This window comes from Panulirus ornatus, chromosome 48, assembly GCF_036320965.1.
Source record: "Panulirus ornatus isolate Po-2019 chromosome 48, ASM3632096v1, whole genome shotgun sequence".
In the NCBI taxonomy this organism is placed as follows: domain Eukaryota; kingdom Metazoa; phylum Arthropoda; class Malacostraca; order Decapoda; family Palinuridae; genus Panulirus; species Panulirus ornatus.
In genome coordinates this window covers 3,760,648-3,773,179 of record NC_092271.1, presented here as the reverse complement: position 1 = coordinate 3,773,179, position 12,532 = coordinate 3,760,648, and the positions used below count along the sequence as shown (strand labels likewise).

At 40.5% G+C, this 12,532-nt stretch overlaps 1 protein-coding gene across 1 annotated transcript in view; it reads left to right on the top strand.

The window, feature by feature from the left end:
- The window catches only part of LOC139764051 (sulfotransferase 1C3-like), a 102,433-nt gene extending 91,690 nt beyond the window's left edge, over positions 1-10,743 (top strand). The window contains exons 5-6 of the mRNA XM_071690507.1: positions 9,795-10,081; positions 10,305-10,743. Of these exons, the coding sequence (XP_071546608.1) occupies positions 9,795-10,081; positions 10,305-10,425 (408 nt within the window). The 3' untranslated portion in view covers positions 10,426-10,743. The remainder of the gene's footprint in view (positions 1-9,794; positions 10,082-10,304) is intronic.
- The last annotated feature ends 1,789 nt before the right edge of the window (positions 10,744-12,532 follow it).

Genomic DNA, 12,532 nt, shown 5'->3' with positions numbered 1-12,532 from the left:
AGTTAGTGTTGATGATGATGATGAGTTTCCTCTAGATCATGCATGTAGTGATAAATTGATGATGTGTCTTCCCTAGATCAAGTATGTAGAGTTCAGATGATGAGTCTCCCCTGGATCATGTATGTAGTGTTGAGAAGATGATGTGTCTTCCTGGATCATGCATGTAATGATAAGATGATGATGAGTCTCCCCTATATCACGTATGAAGTGCTGATGATGATGGTAAGTTTTGTCTGGATGTATTATGTAGTGTTGAGATGATAATTCTTCCCATTATCATGTATGTAATGTTGAGATGATGATGAGTCTCCCCTGGATCATGTATGTAGTGTTAAGATGATGAGTCTCCCCTGGATCATGTATGTAGTGTTGAGTTGATGATTAGTCTCCCCAGGATCATGTATGTTGTGTTGAGATGATGAGTCTCCCCTGCATAATGTCTGTAGTGTTGATGATGATTATGAGTCTCCCCTCGATCATTTATGTTGTATTAAGGTGATGCTGAGTCTCCCCTGGATCATGTATGTAGTGTTAAGATGATGGTGAGTCTCCCCTGGGTTATGTATGTAGTGTTGATGATGTTTAGTCTCCCCTGGATCATATATGTAGTGTTGAGATGGTGATGAGTGTCCCCTGGATTATGTATGTTGTAATTAGATGATGTTGAGTCTCTCTTGGGCCATGTATGGAGTGTTGATGATAATTAGTCTCCCTTGGTCATGTATGTAGTGTTGAGATAATGTTACTTTCACCCGGGATCATGTATGTAGCGTTAAGATGATGATGAGTCTACCCTGGATCATGTATGTAATGTTGATGATGATGATGAGTCTCCCCTGGATCATGTACGTAGTGTTGAGATGATGATGACTCTCCTCTGGATTATGTATGTAGTGTTGAGATGATGATGAGTCTCCCCTGGATCATGTATGTTGTGTTCAGATGATGATGAGTCTCCCCTGGATCATGTTTTCAGTATTGAGATGATGATGAGTCTATCCTGGATCAAGTATGTAGTGTTGAGATGATGATGAGTCTCCCCTGGATCATGTCTGTATTGTTGAGATGATGATGATTGTCCCCGGGATCATGTATGTAACGCTAAGATGATGATGAGTCTACCCTGGATCATGTATATAATGTTGATGATCATGATGAGTCTCCCCTTGATCATGAATATAGTGTTGATGATGATAATGAGTCTCCCCTGGTTCATGTATGTAGTGTTGAGATGATGATGAGTCTCCCTTCGATCATGTATGTAGTGTCAAGATGATGAGTCTCTACTGGATGTTCTATGTAGTGTTGAGATGATGATAAGTCTCCCCATGGTCATGTATGTAGTGTTGAGATGATGATGAGTCTCTCCTGGATCATATATTATGTTAAGATGATGATGAGTGTTCGTGGGATCATGTATGTAGTGTTGAGATGATGTTGAGTCTCCCCTGGATACATTATGTAGTGTTGATGATGATGATGAGTCTCCCCTGCATCATGTATGTAGTGTTAAGATGAAGATGAGTCTCCTGTGGATCATAAATGTAGCGTTAAGATGATGATGAGTCTCCCTAGATCATGTGTGTTGTGTTCAGATTATGATGAGTCTCCCCTGGATCATGTTTTCAGTATTGAGATGATGATGAGTCTATCCTGGATCAAGTATGTAGTGTTGAGATGATGATGAGTCTCCCCTGGATCATGTCTGTATTGTTGAGATGATGAGTGTACACTGGATCATGTATGTTGTCTTAAGATGATGATGAGTCTCCCCTGGATCATCTATGTGATGTTGAGATGATGATGATTGTCCCCGGGATCATGTATGTAACGTTAAGATGATGATGAGTCTACCCTGGATCATGTATATAATGTTGATGATCATGATGAGTCTCCCCTTGATCATGAATATAGTGTTGATGATGATAATGAGTCTCCCCTGGTTCATGTATGTAGTGTTGAGATGATGATGAGTCTCCCTTCGATCATGTATGTAGTGTCAAGATGATGATGAGTCTCTACTGGATGTTCTATGTAGTGTTGAGATGATGATAAGTCTCCCCATGGTCATGTATGTAGTGTTGAGATGATGATGAGTCTCTCCTTGATCATATATTATGTTAAGATGATGATCAGTGTTCGTTGGATCATGTATGTAGTGTTGAGATGATGTTGAGTCTCCCCTGGATACATTATGTAGTGTTGATGATGATGACGAGTCTCCCCTGCATCATGTATGTAGTGTTAAGATGAAGATGAGTCTCCTGTGGATCATAAATGTTGTGTTAAGATGATGATGAGTCTCCCTGGATCATGTGTGTTGTGTTCAGATGATGATGAGTCTCCCCTGGATCATGTAATAAGTGTTGATGATGATGATGAGTCTCCTTTAGATCATGTATGTAGTGATAAATTGGTGATGTGTCTTCCCTAGAGCCATGTATATAGTGTTCAGATGATGAGTCTCCCCTGGATCATGTATGTAGTGTTGAGATGATGAGTCTTCCTGAATCATGCATGTAGTGATAAGATGATGATGAGTCACCCCTGGATCACGTATGAAGTGCTGATGATGATTGTGAGTTTTGTCTTCATCTATTATGTAGTGTTGAGATGATAAATCTTCCCATTATCATGTATGTAATGTTGAGATGATGATGAGTCTCCCCTGGATCATGTATGTGGTGTTAACATGATGATGAGTCTCCCTTGGATCATGTATGTAGTGTTGAGATGATGATAAGTATCCCCAGGATCATGTATGTAGTGTTGAGATGATAAGTCTTCCCATTATCATGTATGTAATGTTGAGATGATGATGAGTCTCCCCTGGATCATGTATGTAGTGATAAGATGATGAGGAGTCTCCCCTGGGTCATGTATGCAATGTTGATGATTATTTCTCTCCCCTGGATCATGTATGTAGTGTTGAGATGATGATGAGAGTCCCCTGGATCATGTATGTAGTGTTGAGATGATGATGAGTCCCCCTGGATCATTTATGAAGTGTTGAAATGTTGACGAGTCCACCCTGGATCATGTATGCAGTTTTAAGATGATGATGAGTCTACCATGGATATGTGTATAGTGTTGAGATGATGATGAGTCTTCCCTGGGTAATGTATGTAGTGTTCATGATGATTAGTCTCCCCTGGATCATGTGTGTAATGTTGATAAGGTGATGAGTGTCCCCTAGATCATGTATGTAGTGTTGAGACAATATTGAATCTCCCGTGGATCATGTATGTAGTGTTGAGATGATGATCAGTGTCCCCTGGATCATTTATGAAGTGTTGAAATGATGATGTGTCTCCCCTGGGTCTTGTATGTAGTGTTGAGATGATGATGAGTCTCCCCTAGATCATGTATGTAGTTTTGAGATGATGAGTCTCCCCTGGATTATGTATGTTGTATTAAGATGATGTTGAGTCCCTCCTGGGTCATGTATGTAGTGTTGATGATAATTAGTCTCCCCTGGATCATGTATGTAGTGTTGAGATAATGATACATCTACCCGGGATCATGTATGTAGCGTTAAGATGATGAAGAGTCCACCCTGGATCATGTATGTAATGTTGATGATGATGATGAGTCTCCCCTGGATCATGTACGTAGTGTTGACATGATGATGACTCTTCTCTGGATTATGTATGTAGTGTTGAGATGATGATGCGTCTATGTTGGATCATGTATGTAGTGTTGATGATAATGATGAGTCTCCTCTAGATCATGTATGTAGTGTTGATGATGATGATGAGTCTCCCCTGGATCATGTATGTAATGTTAAGATGATGATGAGTCTCCCTGGGATCACGTATATAGTGTTGATGATGATGATGAGTCTTCCCTGGATCATGTATTTAGTGGTAAGATGATGAGTTTCCCTTGGATCATATATGTAGTTTGGAGATGATGATTAGTCTCCCCTGGATCATATATGTAGTTTGGAGATGATGATTAGTCTCCCCTGGATCATGTATGTAGTGTCAAGATGATACCGAGTCTCACCTAGGTCATGTATGTAGGTCTAAGATGATGTTGAGTCTCCCAGAGATAATACATGTGGTGATGAGATGATGATGCGTCTCCCCTGGATCATGCATATAGTGTTGAAATGATGATAAGTCTGCCCTGAATCATGTATGTAGTGTTAAGATGAAGTTGAGTCAACCCTGTATCTTATATGTAGTTTTAAGATGAAGATGAGTGTCCCCTGGATCATGTATGTAGTGTTAAGATGAGTTCACCCTGGATAATGTATGTAGCGTTGAGATGATAATGAGTCTACCCCTGATCATGTATATAGTGTTAAGATGATTATGAGTCTCCTCTGGATCATGTATGTAGTGTTGATGATGATGATGAGTCTCCCCTGGATCATATATTAAATGTTGAAATGAAGAATGAGTCTCCACTGGATCATGTATGTAGTGTTAAGATGATAAGTCTCTCCTATCATGTATGTAGTGTTGATGATGACGATGATTCTACCCGGGATCATGAATGTAGTGTTATGATGATGATGAGTCTCCCCTGGATCATGTATGTAGTGTTGATGATGATGATGAGTCTCCCCTAGATCATGTATGTAGTGTTAAGATGATGATAAGTTTCTCCTGGATCATGCATGTAGTGTTGAGATGATGATGATACTACCCGGGATCATGTATGTAGCGTTACGATGATTATGAGTCTCCCCTGTGTAATATATGTAGTGGTGAGATGATGATGAGTCTTTCCTGGATCATTTATGTAGTGTTGAGATAATGATTCTACCCTGGATCATGTATGTATTGTTAAGATGATGATTAGTCTCCCGTGGGTCATGTATGTAGTGTTGATGATGATGATGAATCTCCCCTTGATCTTGTATGTAGTGTTAAGACGATGATGAGAATTCCCTGGATCATGTATGTAGTGTTGAGATGATGATGATTCTACCCTGGATCATGTATGTAGTGTTAGGATGATGATGAGTCTCCCCTGGGTCATGTAGTTAGTGTTGATGATGAAGATGAGTCTCCTTTAGATCATGTATGTAGTGATAAATTGGTGATGTGTCTTCCCTAGATCATGTATGTAGTGTTCAGATGATGAGTCTCCCCTGGATCATGTATGTAGTATTGAGAAGATGATGGGTTTTCCTGGATCATGCATGTAGGGAAAAGATGATGATGAGTCTCCCTTGGATCACGTATGAAGTGATGATGATGATGGTGAGTTTTGTCTGGTGCTATTTTGTAGTGTTGAGATGATAAGTCTTCCCAGGATCATGTATGTAATGTTGAGATGATGATGGGTCACCCCTGGATCATGTATGTAGCGTTATGATGATGATGAGTCTCCCCTGGATCATATATGTAGTGTTGAGATGATGATAAGTCTCTCCAGGATCATGTATGTTGTGTTGAGATGATGATGAGTCTCCCCTGGATAATGTATATAGTGTTGATGATGATGATGATGAGTCTCCCCTCGATCATGTATGTTGTATTAAGATGATGATGAGTCTCCCCTGGGTCATATATGCAATGTTGATGATTATTTCTCTCCCCTGGATCATGTATGTAGTGTTGAGATGATGATGAGAGTCCCTTGGATCATGTATGTAGTGTTGAGATGATGAGGAGTCTCCCCTGGATTATGTATGTTGTATTAAGATGATGTTGAGTCTCTCTTGTATGTAGTGTTGATGATAATTTGTCTCCCCTGGATCATGTATGTAGTGTTGAGATAATGATACTTCTACCCGGGATCATGTATGTAGCGTTAAGATGATGATGAGTCTACCCTGGATCATGTATGTAATGTTGATGATGATGATGAGTCTTCCCTGGATCATGTACGTAGTGGTGAGATGATGATGACTCTCCTCTGGATTATGTATGTAGTGTTGAAATGATGATGAGTCTCCCTTGGGTCATGTATGTTGTGTTAAGATGATGATGACTTTCCCCTGGATCATGTATGAAGATTTGAGATGATGATGATTCTACACGGGATCATGTATGTTGTGTTACGATGATGATGAGTCTCCCTTGGATCATGTATGTAGTGTTACGATGATGATGAGTCTCCCTTGGATCATGTATGCGGTATTGAAATGATTATGAGTGTTTACTGGATCATGTATGTATTGCTGAGACGATAATGAGTCTCCCCTGGATCATGTATGAATTGTTGAGATGAAGATAGTGTACCCTTGATCATATATGTTGTGTTAAGATGATGATGAGTCTCCCGTGGATCATATCTGTAAAGTTGAGATGATGATGATTCTACCCGGGATCATGTATGTAACGTTAAGATGATGATGAGTTTACCCTGGATCATGTATGTAATGTTGATGATGATGATCAGTCTCCCCTGGTTCATGTATGTAGTGTTAAGATGATGATGAGTTCCCCTAGATCTTGTATGTAGTGTTGAGTTGATGATGATTCTACACGGGATCATGTATGTAGTGTTACTTTGATATATATTCTGGATGATCCATGTAGTGTTAAATGATGAATAGCTCCCTGATCATTATGTAGTGTTAAGATGAAGATGATTACCTGGATCATGTATGTAGTGTTAAGATGATGATGAGTTCCCTGGATCATGTATGTAGTGTTGATGATGATGAGTCTTCCCTGGATAATGTATGTAGTGTTCAGATGATAATGAGTCTACCCTGGATCATGTATGTAGTGTGAAGATGATGATGAGTCTCCTCTGGTTCATTTATGTATTGTTGATGGTGATGATAAGTCTCTCGTAGATCATGTATGTAGTGTTGATGATGATGATGAGTCTCCCCTGGATCATTTATGAAGTGTTGAAATGATGACGACTCTTCCCTGGATTATGTATGTAGTGTGAAGATGATAAAGAGTTTTCCCTGGATCATGTATTTAGTGATGGTGAAGATTGCGAGTCTCTCTGGATCCTGTATATAGAGTTGATGATGATGATGAGTCTCCCCTGGATCATGTATGTAGTGTTGAGATGATGATATGTCTCCCCTGGATCATGTATGTAGTGTTAAGATGATGATGCGTCTCCTCTGGATCATGTATGTAGTGTTGAGATGATGATGATTCTCCCCTGGATAATGACTGTGAGTCTCCCCTGGATCATGTATGAAGTGTTGAAATGATTACGAGTTTACCCTGGATCATGTATGTACTGTTAAGATGATGACGAGTCTCCCTGGGATCACGTATGCAGTGTTGATGATGGTTATGAGTCTTCCCTGGATCATGTACGTAGTGTTAAGATCATGATGAGTCTCCCCTGGATCATATATGTAGTTTTGAGATGATTATGAGTATCCGCTGGATCGTGTATATAGAGTTGATGATGATGATGATTCTCCCCTGGATAATGTATGTAGTGTTAAGATGATGATGAGTTTCCCCAGGATCATGTATGTAGTTTTGTGATGACTGTGAGTCTCCCCTGGATCATGTATGAAGTGTTGAAATGATTACGAGTTTACCCTGGATCATGTATGTAATGTTAAGATGATGACGAGTCTCCATGGATCATACATGTAGTGATGAGATGATGATGCGTCTCCCCTGGATCATGTATGTAGTGTTGATATGATGAGTCTGCCTTGGATCATATATGTAGTGTTAAGATGAAGTTGAGTCTCCCCTGGATCATGTATGTAGTGTTAAGTGAAGATAGTCTCCCCCTAGGGTTCATATATGTAGTGTTAAGATGAATATGATTTTACCCTGGATAATGTAAGTAGTGTTGAGATGATAATGAGTCTACCCTGGATCATATATGTAGTGTTAAGATGATTATGAGTCTCCCCTGGATCATGTATGTAGTGTTGATGATGTGATGAGCCTTTCTGGATCATGTGGTTGATGTTGAAATGATGAACGAGTTCCCCCTGGGTCATGTATGTAGTGTTAAGGATGATAAGTTCCCCTGGGATCATGTATGTCGTTGGTGATGATGATGTGATTCTCCCTGGATCATGTATTGTAGTGTTTACGATGATGATGAGTCTCTCCTGGATCATGTATGTAGTGTTGAGATGATGATGAGTCTCCCCTGGATCATGTAATAGTATTTTGAGGTGAAGATGAGTCTCCCCTGATCATTATGTAGTGTTGAGATGATGATGAGTCTCCCTGGATCATATGTATTTATTGAGATGATGATGAGTCTCCTGGATCATGTTGTAGTGTTGATGATGATGATGTTTACCCTGGATCATGTATGTAGTGTTTATGATGATGATGAGTCTCCCCTGGATCATGTATGTAGTATTGAAGATGATGATGAGTCTCCCCTGGATCATGTAGTATGTTGAGATGATGATGAGTCTCACTGGATCTGTATGTAGTGTTAGATGATGATGATCTCCCCTGGATCATGTATGAAGATGAGATGATGATGAGTCTATCTTGATCTATGTGTAGTGTTGAGATTGATGAGTCTCCCGTGGATCATGTATGAAGTGTTATGATGATGATGTACCCTGGATCATGTATGTAGTGTTAAAATGATGATGAGTCTCCCCTGGATCATGTATGTAGTGTTGAGATGATGATTCTACCCCGGGTCATGTATACAGCGTTAAGATGATGATGAGTCTACCCTGGATCATGTATGTAATGATGATGATGATGAGTCTCCCCTGGGTCCTGTATGCAATGTTAATATGAATATGAGTTTCCCCTGGATCATGTATGTAGTGTTAAGATGATGATGATTCTCCCCTGGATCATTTATGTAGTGTTGATGATGAAGATGAGTCTCCCCTGGATCATGTATGTAGGGTTGAGATGATGATGAGTCTTCCCTGTATCATGTATGTAGTGTTAAGATGATGATGAGTCTCCCCTGGATCATGTATTTAGTGTTGAGATGATGATGAGGCTCCCATGGATCATATATGTAGTGTTGAGATGATGAGTCTCCCATGGATCAAATATGTAGTGTTGAGATGATGATGAGTCTCCCCTGGTTCATGATGTTGTGTTGAGATGATGATGAGTCTCCCGTGGATCATGTAAGTAGTGTTAAGATGATAATGAGGCTCCCCTGGATCATGTATGTAGTGTTGATGATGATGGTGAGTCTTCCCTGGATTATGTATTTAGTGTCGATGATGATGGTGAGTCTCCCCTGGTTTATGTATGTAGTGTTGAGATGATGATGAGTCTTCCCTGGATCATATATGTAGTGTTAAGATGATGAGTCTCCCCTGGATCATATATTTAGTGTTAAGATGATGAGTCTCCCCTGGTTCATGTATGAAATGTTGAGATGATGAATCTCCCCTGGATCATGTATGTAGTGTTGATGATGAGCCTCCCGTGGATCATGTATGTAGTTTCGAGATGATGAGTCTCCCCTGGATCATGTATCTAGTGTTGATGATGCTGATAAGTCTCCCCTGGGTCATGTATGTAGTTTTGAGATGATGATAAGTCTTCCCTGGATCGTATATGTAGTTTTGTTGATGATGATGAGTCTCGCTTGGATCATGTACGTAGTGTTGATGATGATGATTAGTCTCCCCTGGATTATGTATGTATTGTTGAGATCATGATGATGAGTCTCCCCTGGATAATGTATGTAGTGTTGAGATTATGATGAGTCTCCCCTGGATCATGTATGTAGTGTTGATGATGATGATGAGTCTCCCTTGGATCATGTATGTGGTGCTGATGATGATGATGAGTCTCCCCTGGATCATGTATGTAGTGCTGATGATGATGATGAGTCTCCCTTGGATCATTACGTTGTGTGATAATTTCCATCTTAATATTTCACCACACAAGGTAATCTACGTCGCCAGAAACCCAAAGGATGTGTATGTTTCCCTTTACCACCATTTGGTTGATATGGGTGAATATGAGGGAGACTTTCCAGTGTTTATGGAGAGCATTTTGAACAACGAGATGATTTATGGGTTGTACTGGGACCACATAAGGCAGGCCTGGGACCTCAGGGACAACAAGAATCTTCACTTCATGTTCTACGAGGACCTGAAGAATCATGGAATTAGGGAGTTACGAAAAGTGAGTGAGTTCCTCAACCTGGACCTCACCGACGACCACCTCATGAAGTTAGTGTTTATATTGTCGCTAAGATCGTTTTCCTGTTCACTCACTACCACTGTTCTGTTCACTGTCACGAAGACCGTTCTTCTCTTTACATTTCTGAGTGACTTTCCATTAAAATCACATGAACAATTTATCTAACTCTCATCACATTTACGATGAAATATGATACATTAAAGATAGATAATGTGGTCAGGTGTAACATAGTGTTGCTCATTACTCCTACAGAGTGGCTGAACACATCAGCTTCAACACCATGAAGGCTCGGTACAGTAAGGAGACAGTGAACGACCCTCTGAGAGAACCTTCTTCCTCCGCAAGGGCCAGACGGGCGACTGGAAGAACGTAGCTTCGCCAGAACTGGACGCTCGCATGAACGCTTGGATCAAGGAGAACTCTCACGACCTGAGCATTACTCTCAAATATGAATAAGTCTTCCATGGGAACTCTTGCTTGTTATATTCCTACTCAGAGCAAGATGGACTCCGATATTTGCTTGGGACTTTGGTCGAATGATGTTAATTTCTACTTTTCTGTATAACAGTGGAATATCTACATTACATTCTTTTGATGGAGATACAATATTTTTACATGGAAAAACAAAGTATGATACACTGCATACAAATCCTACCATCAATATCATATAATAAGATGATATTCGTCCATATATGGTGTCTTTTATGATTCACATCCCACCTAATTACGTACTAGTAGACATGGGCCATAGCACGGTGAGAATGTCTTACAGTTATCCTCAACACCTGAAGAAGGTTTTAAGGATTAACCACTTGACGCTGACGACCTTACTGACGTAGAACGAACCTGAGGCACGACCACACTACTGTCAGCCGAGCATGACCGGGTCACTGCTAACACGTAAGCTGTATTTTTCTCGGTTATGTACAGAAGAAGTGCGTCATTGCTCCTCATATGATGATAATAAAGTAGAAGATAAAATCAAGAAAAAGTTGAAACTGGGAATCTTGAGATGGTTTTTAATCTGATTCTTCAAGTGTTTTTCCCTGTCGACCAAACTCTGTTTCTCACCACAAACTCAATAATCTTTCTTTCTTTCCTCCATTTTCTTAGTTTCATATGAGTTTCAATTACCTGTTGTACTCCCGTGGTAGAAAGAACTGTTCCTTTACGTCTGCCACCAAAGCAGAACACCAACAGTTACCCTTCCTATTAACGTAGCTCTGCACTCGTGCTCAAAGCCTCCATATCTGCTTCTTTTGGTTTGACAGTTTCCCTTGGTTCTCAGTCGGTGATGAAGCGCTAGGCTCCTCACTTGTAATCAACAGTAGTAGTGTTCCTCGGGGTCTGTGGCATCACTTCTGTCTTAAACTGTTGTCGTTTTTCAGCCTCTAACTGTGTTGACTCCTGCTACGGAGAATCCAACCTACACAGTTCACCTCACTTCCCGTCCCTCCAGTAGGTAAACACGACTCATTATTTTTCTCACACCAAACAGATTTCGTCTCCTGACCGGGACTAGTGAGGTAGCTCATAGTAGGGAAGTATTGGAATAATTCAATTTCTATCTAAAATTCTCTTATAATTTCAATAATTTCGCAATGCTTTTCAGAATACCACATTTTAAATTTGACTTAACTATAGTTAGATATGTTAGACGAAGTCATTGCTTTTACATTCTTCTGGTAACCCTACATAATAGATAGCACAAGATTTTTTTTTTCTTCCAAAAGTGGAAGGTTTTGAATAGCAGCCAATATTACTGTCCTTTCGAATGGCTTTACAACATTTGGAGACATGTTATCGCCCCAGTTTGGAGTGCTGCTCGTATATCTGGGGCGTCTCTTATCAAGGCTCTCTCATATAGAGAATGGAATCAAGAACCTTCTGTCTCGTCCGCCCACTTGCTATCTCTCAGTCACTTTCTGTCAGCTGTGTTGTTGCTCTCTGTTCTGTAGGTGTCATTTCTGCCTCTACTCTCGTGATCTGTCTTTGCGTATCTTAGCCACTAAGGCCTGGAACCAGGGCACGTGCTTGCCATCTACTACCCATACTCTCTGGTTGGAGACTCTCTACAGCTTGGAGACTCCCCAAGTTGGAGACTCTCTACAAGTAGGAAGTTCAACACAAGTTGGAGAGACTCCACAAGTTGGAGACTCCACAGATGGATTGACGTTGCGACCTTTCCTCGAGGATTCAAGATGTTGATTACCTCCGTCTTGTTCTCTTCCCACGATCATTCCTCCTTTATTAGCCAGCTTCACAAACACACAAGAGTTAAACTGATTTCATTCTTTTTCTCATATTCATCACTTTCCCTTCTATATGACTTGGTTGCAGCTGGGGTATTTGTTTGCGTGCACCACCTCGGCTGTTGGGTAGGGAGAGGAAGAACACTGCCCACGTATTCCCTGCGGGTCGTACAAGGCGACTAAAAGGGCTGGGTTGGGGGGCTGGAAAACGTCCCCTTTCTTGTATTT